Here is an 18,537-nt window from a genome sequence, read left to right on the forward strand (position 1 = left end):
CCAGCAAAAGATTAAAATCCGGTTTTAACAACATTGTAAAGCTATATTTTATAAGCTAGGTAGCTTCTAGTCCCGGTTTAATCAGTGTTAAGCAAAGGAATTATGAAGAACTGAATGAATATCTCATCCTGGCCATCGCCCTGCATCACCAGATGCAGTTCCAGCAGGCCAACGGAGTTGGTTTTGATGGCCACCTTGGTGGCCGACTGCATCGCCTTGTTGGTTATGCGGATCTGCTGGCTCTTGTAGCGAGCCACCACCGTCTGTTTGCAGTTGAACATCATCATCATGGGACTGGTTTTGGCCACCTCGACGCTGAACACCGCCTGCATGATCCCAACTGTGGTGATCTTAAAGTGCGGACGGTTCGGCGATGTCACGAACTCAAATTCTTCCGCAGACTTCTCCAGTTCGTGGAACACCTTCGATAGATTTGGTCCGCGCACGAAAATAACATTTAGATCCGGATCCTTCAGATTCTGATCGTAGTCGATTGGCTCATCGCAGTCCATAGTTTTGATGGCGCACTCCGTGCTCACGTCATCGTCATCGTGTGGATAGAGAATGATCCTCAGGGGATCGCCCTTATCCCTGTACATCATCCGCATGCTGCAATCGGCGGATCCGAAGAGTTGGAGGCACTCGGACAGCACATTCATTTTCAGACCGAAGCACTGGAAGTCCTGCACACTGAACTCCATGAAGGCACCTGGCGGCATGAAAAGCGTAGCCTGGATGGACTTGCCCTGCTCCACGGTGATGCGCAAGCCATCTTCGGAGACTTGCAGCATGCCATACTGATAGATAAACAAAGTGATTTTTAGCAAATAAAGTTGGTATAGGAAGTCAGAGACTACGAGCTAATCCTTACATCATTAAAGCAGATTGACTTGATGGCCTGGGTTAAGGTCTTAATGTGCTCCACTCGAGCGACGAATTTGCAGTCGCCGTAGGGCGATGGCTCCACATCAGCCATCCTAATCCCGAAAGACGTCCCTCTGCAGCTCCTTGATATCTTCCGTTTTAAGAATCTGCTCGCTGGTTTTCCGGCCCGTGTGCTTCAGAAATTTATGGAGCCGCAATGCCAGGATGTGCGGGCAGGTGAAGGACACCCAGCTTTCCTCGCTCCAGTCTTCCAAAATTCCCTGTTGGCCACTGGGGACGTCGGGGTAGAGGATGCCTCGGGGCAACTGCAACACGTGGCACTGAAAGAACTCGCACTTGCAGAAACTTACGCCCGGAATCAAGCGGAAGAACTCGTTTCCCTTGGAAATCTCTACCACGCACACGGATCGATTGTTTTTGGCGTGGAAGAAGGCAAAGTTGTGGTCGTCCAGGAGGTGCAGTGATCTCAGAACCAGTTCTTGGCCTAATAAGGTGGATAGATCGTAAAAGAACTGTCCACGTTCCTCTAAATTGGAAATCCTGTATCATTACTATGGGATCTTTCCATGTCAATAGATCTCACCTTCTGTTAGGCTCTTGGACTCGGCTTTACTCCGATATAATTTGAAGACTTGTTCGACCAGATGTGGAACAAAACAGGATGTAGTGCTGTCGGATTCAGACGCCATTCAGGACATTTTTGAATGCCGTTTAATAAGATAATTTTATTTATAAACAATACCGCCAAAAAGCCGGCAGAGCGTCATCAGCTGTTTAGAAGAAAAGTCTGGCAGCGCTGCACATTGGCGATTTAATTATTAGGGTGGCCAGTTTTTAGTATATCGTTCAATTTGAATGTATCCAGTTTTCGCGCCAATTAACTTTACACAAAATTGTTTAATTCAAATTGGAACTTTTAAAAGCGATCTTAACTTTTTAAAGAACGTTGGTACTGTGTTCTTTACGAAAGACGCATCTACCACATACCCAGCAGAACCCCTTAACTGAAAATAAAACTACGATTAATCTTGGTTCGGATTGGTAAAATCATCTTCGAGATCTTCAAAAATATTCTACACGTTAGTTCAATGTAGTGCTCTACTATCTATGGATTGTTTTCATATATCTGTGAGTTTGAGCGGGCATTACCGCCGTTTTTGGTGCTATTCTAAACATTAATCATTAAGTTCTAACAAACTACAACTAGTGCATCTATATAATGTTCTCCTTTTCGTGTTTGATGCCACTGCTGCGTCGCTTTACGTTCTGGATCTTCATCATCTTGTTCTCGTCGGCGCACTTGGTGGTGATGGCATTGCGCACCTCCTTCTCGCTGGCATTGCACTTGTGCGTCACTGCGAAGATGATGTCCTGGATCTTCTGCGGATCGAGCATCCGCTTGAGGGGCTTGTCCTGATCCTTGAAAGCGGGCGACGGCTTGCCCGTCATCGAATGGGTGGCAAGAGTTTCCCGGTCGAAGATCGAAACCAGTAGTTTTCGGGTGGCCAGCGAGGAAACCGACCAGTTGATGTTCTCGAAGACACTGGCGGGCACACAGGTGTTGTTCGGGCCAATGGACACCATCACGTTGTCCATGTTCTGCTGTTGGCTTTTGTTGAGATCGGTGAGACTGCCATTACGGATTTTGACTTGGGATTTGGCTGGTAGTTTGATGTTCTGCCGCGGGACTTCTTCCTGCAACTGAATCTCCTGCAGCTTGCGACGTTTGATGAACTGTTGTGGAGTGCCAAAGGATTCGACATCTTCCCTCTTAATGCCGCTGCTAATCCTGTACTGCTGCTGGCTATGATGGTGATTGCTCTGCTGTTGGTTCTCGTCGCCCAGGCAAATCTCCAGGCGATCTGAATCCGCTGAGGTGCTTAGGCTGTTCAAACTCTCCGCCGCCAGGCGAATTTCGATGGCATCCGCATCGTCCGGTGCCGAGATGATCTTGTAATCCAGAATCTGGGGATTCTGCGTGGGGGCACATATCACCGAACTCGGTGGCGTGAGGATCTGGTGGCTCTGGACAGCGGGCGGCGTGGGTGGTCCACTTTCTGCCAGCAAGGAGGATGCCTGTTGCATCCTGGCGGAGGTGGCATGAATCTGGGAGAGCAGATCCGTGTGCTGCTGCAGTTTGGCCTCCAAGTAGCGTACCTTATCGCGGAGCGCCCTGTTCTCGGCCTCCACTTGGGGATCCGGCGCGGAGATGCTGTGGAGCAGCTCGAAATCCTCGCTAGATGTCTGCGACCAGGCATTCAGAAACAAAGTCTTGCTCCTTCTCGACTGCGAATCATCGCGTGCAGTGGCGTTGACTATGCGCTGATATTGCTGCAATTTGATGGGATAAACTGATCAACATGTTCCGGCGGAGACTTCCTGCAGCTACTCACGTTATCCATGTTCAATCCTCAAAGGATCTGCGTCAACTGAAAATTGGCGGCAGAATGCGAAAAGCGGTTGCATTCCAGGGGTGGTTTTCGGTTTTCCACCGATTCTCTGCCTTCTGCTTCCTCTGCTTTCCTTTCCAATTCCCCGCGAGGCAAAACAATAGTTGCCAGTCACACGAACGCTACCTGCACGCACACACGCGCAGCCGAACTGCACGCATGTGCAGGGAAGAGGAAAAGAGCGTCTCCCTTGCGTGCGCGAGTGTGTGTGTGCGCCCTCCAGGTAGCCGATATCCTGTTCCTGTTCCAGGACCCCGTCTATTTTCCAACTAGTCCAAGTCCAGCTGTCTTTTCTTTCCAACTTTCGTTTTCGCATGGGTTTCTGGTTTGCGCGGGAACCAGAGCCAGAGTTGTAGTTGTTGCTGCTGCTGAATGCAACCAGAGTTGTCGAACTGTGCAAATGTTTTGCAATGCAACTATCGGTTGGAAGTCACGAGTTTTTTAAATGCTTAATTTAATATCAGTTGAAATGAAAATAATTATTTTTATGAAATTATCTATCTTATAATTATTATAACATGCTCATATCAGATTCCATTAAAAAATTCATATAAGTCAAGAAAAAGGAAATGCACGTATTAAAAATATTTCCATATTAAGGTTAATTGGAATAAATGATTTTAAAGTTTATGCCAATATTGCAAATGTTTAATTTGTTAAGTTTTTAAAAACCTTTTAAAGTAACATAATTATTAAATGCATTATTCTTGAAACTCTGTCATTTCAAAATATCCGTTTGGTTGAAATTCTGTATTCTGCACTCAAGCGAAGGTCAGAAAATAAGAGGAAAAAGTAAATGTAACAAAAGAATGTGTAAGAATTCATTTCCCAGTTCCAAGAACCCAAAAGGACAATAGTTGGTTTTTTTGTAAATAACCGGTTTTCAGGACCCAGACAGACTGCATGTAATCCATTGCAATTTGAATGTATTGGGAACCCCTTCCATTACTGAGATCCTTTTAGAATATAACTCATCGCTCAAATGTTCTCTGATCGGAAAAAAAAACACCCTTAAATTCCATTTTAGAAGGGATACCTATTGAAGGGTAAGTCTACTGGAATTCCGCCAGGTAGGTCGTCCATTGTGATGCATTTTGAATGTGCAGAAATTCATTAATGGATGTAATGTTTCAAATCATAGCTTTTGAAGTTAAAACATAATGTACATATGTTTTATTTAAGACTAGGCTTTATAAGCCTTGTGGATGTAAACATACATACATACATGCGAACTTCAAATATTTCCATATGCGTTTAACTACTTTTAAGACTTCCCAGCATAAGAAAAATTTAAAGTCGCATATTTTGAACTCTTTTCCCCAATTATCGTATGCAAATAGTCTCTTTTCGGCGACCTTGGCAGCCCTGTAAAATCTTCGGATTCTCAGGTAGGATTGCCATCTGGCGCAAGGAACAATAACCGTTAAGCCGGGCCATAAAACACGGTTCTAAAACCGATTTGCCCAACGAATAATTCGCAAAATAAGCCGAGGAAGCCGACCGCCCAGCTGCACTTTTTGCCAGAATTAAACCTTTTTTTGCTACCTGTTGCCAAATCCGCGTGCAAATGGCCGGCGGATTTCGTCCGTACGATCAGGACTCGTGCCCTAACCTTACAAATAGCGAGGCTCCGGGACTCAGCATGTCAGTCGTTCGCAGAACGGAGCCGCACTTCTTTCATCCGCAGACTGCGATCCTGCCCAGTGTCCAGTACTCCCACCCGTATCATCACTATCTGAGCCAGTTTGCACCGAACTTCGTGCCCTACTACTACCGCCTGCTCTCGCGGCCCATAATGAAGCAGGAGGAGATGGACATCGAGAACTACATCAACTACGAGGTGGCCACCCAGCAAACGCTGATGCGCCAGCGGACCCTGAAGCCTCTGGGTCAGCTGCAGATCCAAATGCCACCACCCATAAAGGTCAACCAGCCAGTTAAGCCAGTTCCCGTGAAGGCAGTGCCTGTCCGCCGAAGCTCTCCGCCCAAACGACGCGTCATCAATGCCCAGTTGGTGGCCATTGCGACCGCGTCCGGGGGCATTAAGAACATCGAACCCACGGTGGAGCCACTGCCTCGCCCGGAGGAATCCTTTAAGCAGCAGGTGGCCAAAATCCAGAAGAGTCAGCACCACTACGAACAACTCTTTGGGCGTCTTACTTCTATGCTGAAGACCCTCAATCAGCGGTACGACAACGATGCCGAGGATGTGCCCGCACCGCCCTCCAAGAGACCGCGCCACATGTCCACCAGCTCGTCGGAATCGCATATCCCAGATACTGCCTCCGAAAAGGACGAGAAGGACACTCTGGTGCAGTACCCGCATCGAGTGCAAAAAGAGGATGGCAGCGCGGTGTACGTATTGGGTCCCAATGGCACCCAGATCACCGCACATCAGTACGGCGAGGTCTTCTGGACCAACGCCCCGGTGGCCACGAGGTGCCTCCTCTGCGTTGTCTTCAGCAGCGATGAGTTGGCAACCCACACGCTGACCGGGAAGCCGTCGCCCGCTTTTTACGGCCGCGAAAGACCCCCGAAGCTCCAGTTGGACCAGCGCAAGGTAGACGACATTGTGGTCTGTGTGCGGAACCGGACGGGCGGCAAGGAGCGGGTTATTCGGGCCACCATCACCACCAAGTGCGCGGATACCGCCAAGAAGTACAAGAGGCGGGCAAAGAAGGCTCAAAAGGTCGCCATCAAGGAGGAGTATTAGTTTGGAGAGGACAACTATTGGCTAGATATAATCCAGCTATGATTAGGCCTAAGAACTTCTCAACGACGCGCCACGAAGGCGCAGAAAGCTTTTGTATGTACATATTAGGAATAGGTCCTGCTAGAAGTAGCTGCATCACTCTGTTATATGATCTAGCTGTGATTGAATAAAGATAAACACAAAACCAAAGTGGTTATCATAGCCTCAATAATATTGAAAGGGATCTTGGGCTTCACTTTTCTGAATAAAGATATATAGTTCATCCACTGCCTCAAATGCTCTTCGAGTGCAAAGTCAACAAAATTGGATTTATTAACTCGATCCGGTGTTCTCTTCAATCGCAGCCATTTGCACTTGAATTTAAAATTAATTATAAGCTACCACCACACTACGGTTTCTTCGCCTTGGGATCCCAGGCCTCCACTTTGTTGGGTGTTGTGGTGTAGGGGTAGTAGGCCTCTGCAAAAGGAGGGTTTACATTAATGGGATTACCAAGAGGCTGCATTGCACAATTACCCTTGGTGCCGGAAAGATTCTCGCTGTGGTCCGCGATCCACTTGTGCTTGGGTCGGCATCCATCGCGAATGGGAGGCAGATCGGTCTATAAAAGGTATAGAGAAGGTCATGTTCTGTACGACAAGATATAGTCAAGCCATCTCACCTTGTAGTGCATCCAGCCGTACCACTCAGCGGGAATCATGGAGCCATCGTAGTCCATGTTGACATGGGGGGCGAACTCGATCCAGCGGTTGCGGCCGTAGAAGTAGTACGGGTTCTCGAAGTACTTGTTGCCGTACTTGTCGATGCCCACCAGTGTTCCGATCTTCAGATCATCGTTCCTGGAAAATAGTACATATGCGGTTTTCAGGATTGGAGCAATCTTATATAAGATCGAGACTCACCTATATAGCTTCAGGTACGCTTGCTTCAGTCCCCCGGCTTCGCGGACGATCTGGAACAGCTTGCTCAGCCGGTTGATGCCCAAGAACTTTGCCATGCTGCCGGGGAAATCCAAAAATATATTAAACGTAAATAATTTCGATTTTCTTGGACTCACTTAAAACAAAAACAAAGTCAATCTGCAGTGTGGCCAGGAATGGACAAAAACCCCACAATGAAATACTGAAAAACAGTAAGTACCAAATAAATACTAAACTCCTAATCAAAAACGTTAAGCTACAAATCCAATAGGATTGTGCGAAACTGGGACTCAAAATATTTTAAGGCAGTTTTCAAGTTTATATAAATTAAAATTGCTTACGCAAGTGATTCGAAATTCATGTTTTAAGTGCATTGATTTAACCTGTGTATTTTTTAGTGCACGGGTAATAATACTGCAGCTGGTATATTTCACAGTTCGGCCACACTGCCACACATCTGTTTTGCCGTGCCGGATTTTGTGATTCATATTTTTGTGAAGAAAAGTTGTGGGAAACGAGCGAAAACATGGCCAAGAACACGTCCAGCAATGCGTTCCGCAAGATCGATGTGGACCAGTACAACGAGGACAACTTCCGGGAGGATGACGGCGTGGACAGCGCGGCGGCGGGCCCGGATGAGAGCGAGATTACGACGCTGCTGACGCAGGGAAAATCCGTGGAGGCGTTGCTGAGTGCGCTGCAGAATGCCCCGCTGCGCTGCAAGAACCAGAATGTGAAGGTGGGTAGCCGCACCTAGTCATATACAGATCCCTGTACAACTAATCCTTCCCGGCATTGCAGGACCACGCCCTGAACATCACGCTGCGGGTGCTGCTGTCCATCAAGTCCACGCAAATGGACCAGGCCATCGACACCTTGGACCAGAACGATCTGATAGACGTGCTAATGAAGTACATATATCGGGGCTTCGAAATCCCCTCGGAGGGTTCCAGTGGCCACCTGCTGCAGTGGCACGAGAAGGCCTTCGCCAAGGGAGGAGTGGGCTGCATTGTCCGGGTGTTGTCCGACACAAATCGCGCCTAGAGGAGATCACCACAACCAAAGGCGGTCATAGCGTCACCAACCCCACTGTTCCCTGCCCCTAATACTGATTTATACGCATCGCGGAGCATTTAATCAACACAGGATTGGAGCACTGGACACTAGATCCTCATCTTCGGGATATGCCACGCCCCAGCTGAAACCCACTTCTGTTTCTTTGCCGCAATACAAATGACGTTTTCCAAATTAGATTTTAACTGGTATCCAAGTATTAAAGTTTTTATTACGAAAGGTGAGTGGCAGTGATTTCAATCAAGGGAACACACTTCTAGTTCACTTAAGCCACTTCACATGTAACATAATTTTAAAGAAACATTTCGTTTTGTTTTTGGTAAAGCTTATCAACTGCACGAATACAATGGTTTATCTAATCGTCATTCCAGGTGTATCATTCTACATAATGACGTTTACCTAGTAAACTTTTAGCTGCCACTCCTTCTATATTATTATGCGCAAGACATGGAAAACACATCTACTATGTTTGAATCAACCTTTTCTGCTTTATTTGACTATTCAATGTGTAATAAGTGCTTTGAGTAACCTAATCGAACCAATCACGGCATCTACAACTTCTTATTAATTTAAAAAGCGGCGAGGCTCGATGATAGACAAATGCCAGGCGAATAAAAATGCGAGTAGGATAAATGAAAGGCCCAGAAATTTAGGGTCGCATGCAAATGCAATTTGATGATATTTCAGTGCTCGGTAGGGAAAACATTTAACAAAGGAGTTCGTTTTCTTCAAACGCGTCTTCAATAAATAGTTTTTTATGTTGCTTATATGCGGGGATTATTAAGTCGAAACGGGTTGCTCCAATCGCTGACCAGCCTACCACATGTGGGTCTCGCGGATTTCGCTAATAATGTGATTCGCCCGCGTCAGCGCCTGAAATCGAAAGTATGTTAAAAACGATGTCAACCTGAACACGAGCTAGCCAAGCTCACCTTCAACATGTCAGCTGCCTCTTTTCGGCGCACTGCAATGTGATCGGACTCGTTGAGCAGCGTTTCAGCCCTATCCGATTTATACAGATGGGTAACCAGCTCGCTCTGCAAGTTGTCCTTAACGTAGTTAACCAAGAAATGCATGATGGCCTTTGGTACCGAGTCCTGTATGGATTTGCGCACAATGTAGAAATACGATTTGATCAGGTGTTCTAAAAGCAGAAGACAGTTTAAGTTAGGTTGCTTTATGTTGCTCGATTTAACTGCAGCTCACCGATGACATCGCAATCCTTCTGCTCCTTGTCAGTCAGGCGACGTGGATTGTGGTTGGCCGGCACATCGGGCAGCAGGTTGACCGGCTTCACTGGACTCACAATGTTGTTGTGAATCGGCGTGTTGTTGGTCGAGTTTTCAATGCTGTCCGGACGCGTTGGTGCCGGTGGCAAAATGTTTGACAGCCAAGTGCTGGCCATCGAGGACGTCGAGTTCTCGCCGACGTGGTTCTAGGTTGTAGATCGAAAATGGGTTAGATACTTTGCACATATAAAAGCGGAATATGACGGCACCTGCTCATGCACTTGACTATATTGCTGCTGTGGGTTGTTAGGCTGCGGCGGCTGTTGCGGCTGCTGTGAGCCTGCACTTTGCGATGAAATTTGAGGCGACATGTGGTTGCGGGGTGTGTTGGCCCGCCGCTGGCCCAGATTTATCTGTGAGTAGGGATCGCTGTCCGTTTTCAGCAGGCTGGGCACCAAGGCGGCATCCTTGTGGAAATCGGGGTGCTTGGTGTTGATGTAGGCCAGCTCGATGGCCACAATGTTCTCCACCATTACATTGGTGTGCGGCAGACGGCGACGCAGCAGCTGGGTGACCACGTCCACAATCTTCTCGTGCAGTTTGGGGAAGCTGTAGGGGAAATGGGTGAGAACAAGTGGTATTCAGTTATCATTAGCCCACATACCGCAACATCTCCTGCTGCACTTCGTTGCCACAATGCTGAACAATGCGCTGCATCTCCTCGTGAATGAGTTCCACGCAACGCAGGGAAGGCTCCTCCAGGCGTCGAATCTGGCGCTTCACCAGCAGTTCAAACGAGACCTCCGGAACGAAGAGAGCCGGGCGTGGACCGGTCGCATTCCGGATGGCTGTGAGTATGTCCATTTTGCTGAGACCCGCCAGCGGGTGAATGGAGTCCAGGGTGCGGCCAAAGGTCTCGTGGAAAATGTAGCCCATCCGGGCACCGCCGCATAGCTCAGTGGTCTCGATATTCCTGGCCGTGCCCTCGATGGTGCAGCAGTAGGCGCTGGAGAACTTCGTGATGATCTGCAGCAGTGTCTGGCTCTTGTCGGAGACATCCTCGCCATAGGAGTTCAGCAGCGATTGGAATTGCGTGGCCATGATGTTGACGCGAGTCTGCAAGAATATGGGAAGTCATTTTCATGAATCGAGCATGTTAGTACAACCTTATCTGCCTTTAATCTGCTCTTGCTTTATCATAGAAAATATAAAGATCAAATACAATCGGTTGCTCAAAAGTAGCACAATTACAAATTTGTCTACATTTTCAAAAGTTGTTATTTAAGTTTTGAGCGAGAGAAGCATATTTTTTTTTACATTTTAAAAATTCTATACTTTGAAGTTTGAGACTGAGATTGACGGATATTTAGTGAAATCAATATGCCATCTTTATTATAGACTCACCTTAAGATCTGGCAGGCAGTCCCGGATGTGGTGCATCAGGAGCCGGTTGAGGGTCTTGGCCAAGTAGGGTGTGCCGTTCCGGGTGGCCAGTGTGGGATACTTGCGCTGCAGGAAGGCCGCCTCGTCCTTCATCTGATCGTCGATGTGCTTTTGGTCCATGATGTCCTGCTGCGAGCGATTCATCACGCCGATGATGCCCAGCTTGACGGGAATGACCCGGCCGCACAGGATGTCGATGGCATCGGTGCCGGCGTCCATGAGATCCAGTTTCGTGACCACGGCCAGAGTGCGTCGGCCATCGGGGTCCACGTCCTTGGCCAGCTTGAGTGCCTCACTGGTGGCCATGTCCGTGTTGGCGGCGGTCACAGCCAAAATGATGGAGTTGGGGTTCTCAATGTACTTGAGCACCAAGTCTTTGATCTGCGCCTCGATATCCTCCGGCTGATCGCCCACCGGCACTTTAGTGATGCCGGGCAGATCCACCAGCGTTAGGTTGACCACGTGCGTGGAGAATATCTTCAGGTTGATAGGCTCCGGGCAGATGCCCTTGTTGTTGCCCGCCGCTCGCTCCGTTTCGTTCTCGATCTCCTTGCGGATGTCGTCAAAGTCCGTGAAGCACTTTTTCGAGTGCAGGAAGCGGCCCCACTCCTCGGCATTGGACGTACCTAAGGGGTATGTTGTTTAGCAATTGGATTTATCGATGTTCTGTTTACACGACTCACCATTTTCCGCCGAGCGATTCTCGCGATCGTCGAGTGGGCTGTAGATCAGCTGGAGCACCAATGGGCGACGGGTCACAATGCCAGTGCCTCGGGGCAGAAAGGATCGTCCCACCACGCTCTCGATCACCGAACTCTTGCCGGAGCTCTGGAAACAGGGGGCAGTATTACTCGGAGTTAAAGAGGCGACTGATAAACGACGATGACCTGATAAGGCAGCTCCCAAGCGTTTGCAGCAAGGAAACACTTGGGAACCCGCAGATTAACTATTGTTATCTGGCAATGGGAGCCATTTCGAGATTGCAACTTTCTTTGACTAATATAACTATTATTCTTCTGGCTTAAACAAGTGAGTAAATCTAGTGCACAGATTCAACTTATTGGGGCGCTACTGTAATCGGAATCAATGAGTTGAGTCATATTTAGATATACTGAATTAATTCCGGAGCGTGAATCAAAGTGCAATTAAAGCCGCGATCGAAACATGCATACATACAGACAGAACAAGCGAAGTCGCACATGTGTATGTTTATTTTTTGCAGTGTGTTCGTGGGGGAATGTGTCACATCAGCAGCTGTTTTTTCTCGTTTTTGTATAATCCATGGCGATATTGATTTTCCATGGGGGCGGCGAGCACTGCCAAAAATAATTATATAAACAATGGGGACGCTGCAAAGAGCGAAAGGTGCCGAAAATAGGGACACAAGCTGAAAACACAAGCTGAAATGCCGGCAAACGCACTCAGTTATATAATTTTGCGGCCACTGGAAAAGCGAAAGAGTTGGGGACTTAGATAGCTGCGCACTATTCCGGTTTTCAGGCGGCACTCCTTTTGCGGAAATCGGGGATTTATGGATTTGGGGTGCGGATTTCACGCACTTCGCCATTCGCACTTCGCATTTACCTGACTGCCGAGAACAACAATTTGGGGCAATTGAATTGAGTCGGAGCCCACTGTGTTGAAGACGTCCTGCAGCTTGTTGATGACCGGGATTAGGGCCTCCATTGTGGTTGTGTGTGTGTGCTGGGTACCTCAGATCGCGTTCCACTCGGCTGGCGATTAATCCGCGCACATTAAGGCCGTTCTTTTCGGCTTTTTCTGATTGACGCGAGCACCGAAATTATTTTTGCAATGCGCCAGTGCTGCACAGCGAATTTATACTGCTCTAGTGACGGGGCTGCCACACCGCTGGAACGTATTCACTGGACTTTGCTGCTATCGCCTATCAGTAGCTTAGGCTGCCACCTTGTGCTATAGTGCTGCCACTCTATTTTATAGGTGAGCTTTGTCAGCGCGCCATATTTGAATAGCAGCTGCTACGAACTTTTTCGAGTCTTAAGTGTTTCCAATTTTGGCCGTTAGCTGCATATATCAAATACTTTACCACAAAAAAGGGTCATTACTTGCTGTTTATTCAACACTAATTGACTTCTTTAAGCAACGCAAGAGTAATAAAGAAATGTATGTTAGAATTAAACTTTTTCTGCCTTTTTTGTCTACTATTTTTCCTTTTCCTTACGTGTTATGCACAAACTATAGTCCTTACATACAATCTGAAAACACACCACAATCCAGAGTCAGCAGAATCTCAATATATTCGCAATACATCGCAGTTAACAAATATTGCAGTTTCACCTTTTCTGAATACACTTCCAGACTTAATAGTGAATAATTAAATTTATGTTTAATAGTGAATAATTAAATTTATGTTTAATATACATGAAAAATATTATTTTAAATAGTTACCTATTTTCAAAATTCTTCTTTTGTCAGTTTTTTATGAAATTATGAATTATGTAAATTTTCAACACTCCCGAAAGGCCAAAGAAACCTTAAAGTTGGAGCATGGAACAGCAGCCAAGTGGTCAGACCACGTGCCCAAAAAGGGAAAGGGGACAATCTGGGGTCCAGCCTCAAGTGCTCGAGATTTGCATGGGCGGTTGGTGTGTGGGGAATGGGGAATCCCCCAATTGTTGTAAGAACCGGAGGGCGGTGCTGTGCCCCAACAAAAAAGGGGGCTACCCAACTTCTGCTCAACCACATTCGATTGCCTGGCATGCATTGTGGGCGAAATGCTGGGCTCATCTGTCGCTTTTATCGGTTTATTTCAATGTTCGAGGATGCTTGTCGCCCGGTACACTAAGCATTCAAATTTCGATAGTGGCCTGGCCCAAATGGACCAGAATATTGGACGTTTGTATATATACATATATAGATGTATATCCATGTGTAGAGATGCCCCCACTCACGTTTGCATCATCTGTCCTATTTGATAACAGTTCGCATTGTTGTTTGCCAGCTCCTCTTGGCTTTTGCCCAATTGAAAATGACAATGAAAATTGTTACGAGTTAGCTGATATCATTTTGCACTGCTCGCTTATCTCTTTAATGGCTTCCGAGCGATTTGAATATACTTTGGATGATTTAAGATGGCTTCTTTGGAGCTAGTGAAGTACCTAACTATTCAACTTTATTGGTTGGGGTCTGTAGTTTTATGATCCATAGTTCTGACCCCAGGATGTTAGGACTGACTAACTTATATATATAATTTTTAATCTATATACTTCAAAATGAGTTTTTCCGAAATGCCTAAAAACTCCATCCATGAAACTTTGATCATCCAACTTGGGATACTGACTAATCTCATTTTTTGCCCCATTATTATACATTTTGGCATTTGGCGCACTGCAAGTGGGCTTCTTTAGCATTTTCATAGATAAACTTTCGGCTCCCAATTAACAAATTTGGCCGGCAACTTTGCCAGCACACCTCTGCAGTATCTGTGTGTTTGGGTGTCTGTGTGTTTGAGTGTGTATAAATATTTCAAAATTTCCCCCCATCAAATTGGCATTGTTGGACCGGGGAACTTTCGTATCTCTGGCTTGACAACTTGCCGAAATGTGCGGCGTGGAAAACTTCTTGAGTTTGAGTTGACAGTTATTGCGAAAGGCGGGGGAGGGGGGAGTGGGGATAGGGATGGGCCACGCCCCCCATTCTCGGGGGAGGCGGACTATTAATTTGATAATTTCACGGCTGAATGCAAATTTGGTGTCAGGGTCCTTGGCTCTCTAATTGACTGACGAATACTTAAAATATGAATTTCAAATGAAGTTCAGCCATTGTCTGCTGTCCTTCTTTTCTTGCCTTTCGACTTGGTGCGATTAATTATGGAGTGATGATGATGGTGGAGCTGAAGTTGGAGCTGGAGCTGGAGCTGTAGCTGGAGATGGAGCAGCCTCTGCCCTCCGGTGGAGCATTAATCATGTGAAAGTAATTTTGCGCATTTGCATGCGTTGCAGAAAGCGATAATTTTCATCCATCATTTTCAAGTGTTTCCGCAGGATTATAGTGCAGCAAGGACTGCCGACTGCCTTTCGCTGTCATATCCTGCGTGTGTGCAGGATGGGGAGTTGCCTCATTATCCATCGCCATGTCGTCGTCAATTATTCTTGTTCTACAGGCTGCCTGGAAGAACTTTGCATTTAGTTGATGAGCTCTTCTGCCCTGCTGGAAACCACCAACTCGTCCTCCTGCTCCTTCCTGCTCCTCCTGCTCCTCCTGCTCCTCCTGCTCCTCCTGCTCCTTCTGCTCATTTGCTGCTCTGGTCTTTTGTGCCTCGATGCCTTTGGTTTTCGGGACTCGGCTTTCATCTTTCGGCTGACTGCCAGTTGATCAATGGCTCTGCCCGTTTTCCGTGGTGTTTCATGCAATTACGTATTTATATTGCGTATACGCCATGTGGATACGACGGATGGCTGAGAAGGGCCCTTGAAGTATGTTCTTTGCCACAACTGCAGCAATAATGAACTTTGATTTTGCCCTCCGCAATTCCCGGAATCATGAATGTTCCACAGCTTGTGGCCTGGCTGGAAAATGCGAAGCACGAGCTGGCAAATATTCGATATAATTGCTGATTGATGCGGTTTGAGGAAGATTGCGCCTTTAAGACCAAACTTGCTTGAAACTGTTCAACCAAACTTACTGACTCGAAATAATATTCCATATATTGTTGTGTAATCTCGAATTTCTTCTCACAGATATGTTCTTATATCTATGTCGCTACTCATAACCATTACTTAACCCATTAGAGGACCATAAAGTGTGCCCATAACCGACTCTATCAAGTGGCCCGAGTTACGAGGGCCATGTGTGCAGCCACTTGGTTGGGTTTTTCGGGTGCTCCCCGGATCTTGGCAGGATGTGGTTGCCATTTAGCAGATGTCGCCGCTCTTGGCACCCAGCTCCTTGGCCATTAATCTGCCTGGGAACGCGGCTGCCAGATGCCTGCTTCTTGGCGAAAAGTGCGAAAGTATCGCGCACATGTTTCACTTATTTATTTTTTGGCAATGCTTTGGCTGCATGTTTAATTGGATTTGCTGCTAAGCGGAATTAGAAATGTGGGTGGAAAAGGGGGGCACATTTGCATACTCCAGCTGTGGCGAAAAACCTCGGGGGAAAACCTCAACACACTGGAAAAATGGGGATGCGAATCGAAGTAAATTAAACTTCAAAGGAATGCAATAAAATTCGAATATTACCACATGATTTGCTTTTTATTTGATATCTTAAATTCTTCGAAGAAATATGTTATAATATTTTATATTAAACATTTCTATCAAATATATTCAATTTCGGTTGAGAAATCTTTTTCAGAGTGCCGCTGCGCGGCGACAACAAGCAAGTGTAAATTTCACTTGAACTGATAATTTCACTCAATTTGTGAGCGCTGATGAGCAAAGTTTTCCCATTTGCATGCGACTACGTGTGCCGGCTTTTCCCCCGCTTTTCCACCCCTCCTCCTTCACCTCTAGATGCAAGTTTCCATCTTCTGGCTTTCGTTTCTCCTTCATCTGGCACTGCTGCTGAATGTGATGATTTCCTTTTTTTGCCTTCGTCGCCGAGTTGAAGGTGCCAATTAGGGATTTCCGCCTCAATTACTTTCGCGAGCACACGAGCAGCGAGTTTGTATGATTTTCGCATGACAAACTTGGGGCTTTCACATCTACGTCATCATCCCCTCTCCCCCTTCACCTTTTTTGAGCAAATGACTGTTTCCCTTGGCGAAGTATTCACTTCCCCTAAAAATGTAATTGCACGGAGTGCGCCCCGAAAATGTTGGGTGTGCGTGATCACAAAAAAAAACTCGTCTGCATTTTACATGTTTCATCTGCAGGTGCAAAAAGCTGGAATGCATAGTTCATGTGGCTTTCCCAGCGACTTGGTAATTTCCATTTCTGCTGAATGCGTTTCTAGCTCCTTGATTGGCTCTGCGATTACGCCAGAAATGATTGCGAATATGTGAAAACGCAGATGGAGTGCAAGGTAAAGCAATTTCAAAGTGCTGAGCTTAAAGAATTAGTAATAAATATATTCTAGCTAGGTATAGAATAAACTGCCTGTTTTTATATATTTTATATAACTTTCTCCGTTTTCCGATAGCAATTAATTCGAGACTCTGCAGTAGGCAGCAGGCCGGAAAAACCATTTCATAAGCCAACAGACAAACCGGGTATCTGTAAATTCTAAATACATGGCTAAATACATGGCCTTTCAAATGAAAACCAATAGGGCTAACGACATAGGCAAACGTTTCCGTAGCTTTTGTCAAGTCACGAAAAGGCCGAGAGAAGCACTTAGGAATATTGCATTGCATACACACGGCATCGAATCGAAGTGGTTAGATCGTAATCGGAATCGGAGGCACAGAATCGGAAGGATGCAGGGGGGGAAACGGGGTCAAGTCAGATGTGTGACGATTCCGGATGGATCCTTGGCTCGTCCTGCTGCTTAAGTGTAATTAAATTCGCCCAACGCCACTCCACCCCCTTTCCCCCCCCCAAAGTGTTGCTCATCAAATGGATTGATTTATGATGATGCCCTCCCTTCTGCTCGTCCTTCGGTTTCAGCCTTTCCCTTCCCCTCCTGGCTGACGAGGCATGACATAATAAATCGCCATGTCCTGGATCCTAGAGTTCAGGGTGTGCTGGATGTCCTGGTTGTGCTGGATGTCCTGGCACAATGACAGCCACACACACACACACACATGAGCCGAGCGCAGAGATTTGAAAATTAATTTGCGAAAAGTTTCGCCTACTCAAATCTCGCCTTTCACATTTCACATTTCGCATCCTGCGTCCTGTGCGCCAAACTCGTATTTATATTTATTATTTAATTTCGCTTGTGTACTTTGGCGTATTTTTACGCTCCACTGCCGCCTCGTTCTTTTGCTGCGTTGACGGCAAAGTTTAATTTTTATTGTTGTTTGACTTTGTTAAATGATTTTTATTGCCTTTCAGCAGCTAGCTGGCCTCCGCCAAGTAGCAGCGAAGAAAAGCGAAGCCCTGGCCTTTGTAGGAATTTAATATAACTGTTGTGACCATATTGCCGAGCAAACAATGCAGTTGCTCCACTTTTTCGATGCCCCTCCATGTCCTTTATTGCTTTGGGATTTATTGGGGCTCTCCGCTGAGTTTGACGGTCCGTCTTGAGATATGGGCGCTATGGTTTGATGGTTTTGCGTGTATCTCACTCACTGGCTGCCAAATTGCCAAGTTTTTCAGCCAACTTCAAGTTTGGCAGCATAACTCATAAGCATCTCTCGCAAAATCAAACTGAAAACTGAGAACTGAAAACTGAAAACCTGTAAGTACAAACGTAAAAAGCAGTCTCGGTAGGAAACCACAACAAAGGCGCCTAGAAATTTAATGAAAAGCCTTGGCACACAGCTGCACTCAACTTCATGGGTTAGCTTGCAAATAATATAAAACAAGTTCTACTTTTGCTAGGAAGTAATGTTGTCTATTTATAATAGTTCTGTGCTACATTTGGCCCTCTCTTTGACAGCTGATGCTATTTTATTGGCCCTGACTGTAGCTGTAGTCGCTGCTGATATTCACTGAAAGAACTTTTCCGGTCACCACAATAAAGGAGTTTTCAAAGAGCCAAGAACCTGGTGTTCAAACACGCTTTTTTGTGGTTAGTTGAAAGAGTTTAGTCGCAAATTTAATTACAGCTCCTGACAACGACCACATTTAGTCGAAAAAAGGAAAGCAAAGACAAATAAATATGAAATATTTCGAAATTTATGAAATATTTTTAATTCAACTTCAAAGGTGCAAGCACAAGACTGCAATTTGAGTTTA

At 46.3% G+C, this 18,537-nt stretch overlaps 7 protein-coding genes across 8 annotated transcripts; 2 read left to right on the forward strand and 5 right to left on the reverse strand.

The window, feature by feature from the left end:
- Positions 1-20: 20 nt before the first annotated feature.
- LOC120454697 (cell cycle checkpoint protein RAD1) lies at positions 21-1,006 on the reverse strand. The gene is made up of 2 exons (XM_039640234.1): positions 872-1,006; positions 21-797 (listed from the first exon to the last, which is right to left on the reverse strand). Exons 1-2 carry the CDS (start codon positions 974-976, stop codon positions 78-80), a joined length of 825 nt encoding a protein of 274 aa, XP_039496168.1. The 5' UTR covers positions 977-1,006; the 3' UTR covers positions 21-77.
- Positions 978-1,671, reverse strand: LOC120454705. Its single transcript, XM_039640247.2, has 2 exons — positions 1,469-1,671; positions 978-1,411 (listed from the first exon to the last, which is right to left on the reverse strand). Exons 1-2 carry the CDS (start codon positions 1,572-1,574, stop codon positions 978-980), a joined length of 540 nt encoding a protein of 179 aa, XP_039496181.1. The 5' UTR covers positions 1,575-1,671.
- A 240-nt stretch (positions 1,672-1,911) lies between these two features.
- On the reverse strand, positions 1,912-3,709 carry LOC120458461 (protein insensitive). Its single transcript, XM_039646111.2, has 2 exons — positions 3,279-3,709; positions 1,912-3,216 (listed from the first exon to the last, which is right to left on the reverse strand). Exons 1-2 carry the CDS (start codon positions 3,285-3,287, stop codon positions 2,098-2,100), a joined length of 1,128 nt encoding a protein of 375 aa, XP_039502045.1. The 5' UTR covers positions 3,288-3,709; the 3' UTR covers positions 1,912-2,097.
- Positions 3,710-4,719: 1,010 nt separating this feature from the next.
- LOC120458295 (early boundary activity protein 2) lies at positions 4,720-6,237 on the forward strand. Its single transcript, XM_039645895.1, has one exon. The coding sequence runs from the start codon at positions 4,903-4,905 to the stop codon at positions 6,046-6,048; it is 1,146 nt and encodes a 381-aa protein (XP_039501829.1). The 5' UTR covers positions 4,720-4,902; the 3' UTR covers positions 6,049-6,237.
- Positions 6,238-6,335: 98 nt separating this feature from the next.
- Positions 6,336-7,157, reverse strand: LOC120458296 (probable NADH dehydrogenase [ubiquinone] 1 alpha subcomplex subunit 12). The gene is made up of 5 exons (XM_039645896.1): positions 7,106-7,157; positions 6,951-7,046; positions 6,710-6,887; positions 6,565-6,649; positions 6,336-6,507 (listed from the first exon to the last, which is right to left on the reverse strand). Exons 2-5 carry the CDS (start codon positions 7,043-7,045, stop codon positions 6,437-6,439), a joined length of 429 nt encoding a protein of 142 aa, XP_039501830.1. The 5' UTR covers position 7,046; positions 7,106-7,157; the 3' UTR covers positions 6,336-6,436.
- A 244-nt stretch (positions 7,158-7,401) lies between these two features.
- On the forward strand, positions 7,402-8,266 carry LOC120448879 (actin-related protein 2/3 complex subunit 5). Its single transcript, XM_039631097.1, has 2 exons — positions 7,402-7,707; positions 7,770-8,266. The coding sequence occupies exons 1-2, from the start codon at positions 7,495-7,497 to the stop codon at positions 8,010-8,012; spliced, it is 456 nt and encodes a 151-aa protein (XP_039487031.1). The 5' UTR covers positions 7,402-7,494; the 3' UTR covers positions 8,013-8,266.
- A 240-nt stretch (positions 8,267-8,506) lies between these two features.
- LOC120448854 (dynamin-1-like protein) lies at positions 8,507-12,560 on the reverse strand. Of its 2 annotated transcripts, XM_039631065.1 has the most exons (8): positions 12,299-12,560; positions 11,398-11,542; positions 10,676-11,340; positions 9,936-10,387; positions 9,541-9,880; positions 9,249-9,477; positions 8,975-9,186; positions 8,507-8,915 (listed from the first exon to the last, which is right to left on the reverse strand). In XM_039631065.1, exons 1-8 carry the CDS (start codon positions 12,398-12,400, stop codon positions 8,859-8,861), a joined length of 2,202 nt encoding a protein of 733 aa, XP_039486999.1. In that variant the 5' UTR covers positions 12,401-12,560; the 3' UTR covers positions 8,507-8,858. The 2 variants fall into 2 exon arrangements, with proteins under 2 accessions (XP_039486999.1, XP_039487008.1); XM_039631074.1 differs by lacking the exons at positions 10,676-11,340; positions 11,398-11,542; positions 12,299-12,560 and adding an exon at positions 10,438-10,574.
- Positions 12,561-18,537: the final 5,977 nt, after the last annotated feature.

The sequence above is a fragment of the Drosophila santomea genome, chromosome 2L (assembly GCF_016746245.2).
Source record: "Drosophila santomea strain STO CAGO 1482 chromosome 2L, Prin_Dsan_1.1, whole genome shotgun sequence".
Lineage (NCBI taxonomy): Eukaryota > Metazoa > Arthropoda > Insecta > Diptera > Drosophilidae > Drosophila > Drosophila santomea.

Excerpts from the sequence above, each read along its gene's own strand:
- LOC120454697 (XM_039640234.1), bottom strand. The coding sequence starts at position 976 with ATGGCTGATGTGGAGCCATCGCCCTACGGCGACTGCAAATTCGTCGCT. Across the intron at positions 798-871 it reads AGTCAATCTGCTTTAATGAT|TATGGCATGCTGCAAGTCTC; the intron begins GTAAGGATTAGC and ends TTTATCTATCAG.
- LOC120454705 (XM_039640247.2), bottom strand. The coding sequence starts at position 1,574 with ATGGCGTCTGAATCCGACAGCACTACATCCTGTTTTGTTCCACATCTG. Across the intron at positions 1,412-1,468 it reads GTCCAAGAGCCTAACAGAAG|AGGAACGTGGACAGTTCTTT; the intron begins GTGAGATCTATT and ends TTTCCAATTTAG.
- LOC120458295 (XM_039645895.1), top strand. The coding sequence starts at position 4,903 with ATGGCCGGCGGATTTCGTCCGTACGATCAGGACTCGTGCCCTAACCTT.
- LOC120458296 (XM_039645896.1), bottom strand. The coding sequence starts at position 7,045 with ATGGCAAAGTTCTTGGGCATCAACCGGCTGAGCAAGCTGTTCCAGATC. Across the intron at positions 6,650-6,709 it reads ACGGCTGGATGCACTACAAG|ACCGATCTGCCTCCCATTCG; the intron begins GTGAGATGGCTT and ends TACCTTTTATAG. Across the intron at positions 6,508-6,564 it reads GAATCTTTCCGGCACCAAGG|AGGCCTACTACCCCTACACC; the intron begins GTAATTGTGCAA and ends CTCCTTTTGCAG.
- LOC120448879 (XM_039631097.1), top strand. The coding sequence starts at position 7,495 with ATGGCCAAGAACACGTCCAGCAATGCGTTCCGCAAGATCGATGTGGAC. Across the intron at positions 7,708-7,769 it reads GCAAGAACCAGAATGTGAAG|GACCACGCCCTGAACATCAC; the intron begins GTGGGTAGCCGC and ends CCGGCATTGCAG.
- LOC120448854 (XM_039631065.1), bottom strand. The coding sequence starts at position 12,400 with ATGGAGGCCCTAATCCCGGTCATCAACAAGCTGCAGGACGTCTTCAAC. Across the intron at positions 9,187-9,248 it reads GAAGGATTGCGATGTCATCG|AACACCTGATCAAATCGTAT; the intron begins GTGAGCTGCAGT and ends TTCTGCTTTTAG. Across the intron at positions 8,916-8,974 it reads AGGCAGCTGACATGTTGAAG|GCGCTGACGCGGGCGAATCA; the intron begins GTGAGCTTGGCT and ends TTTCGATTTCAG.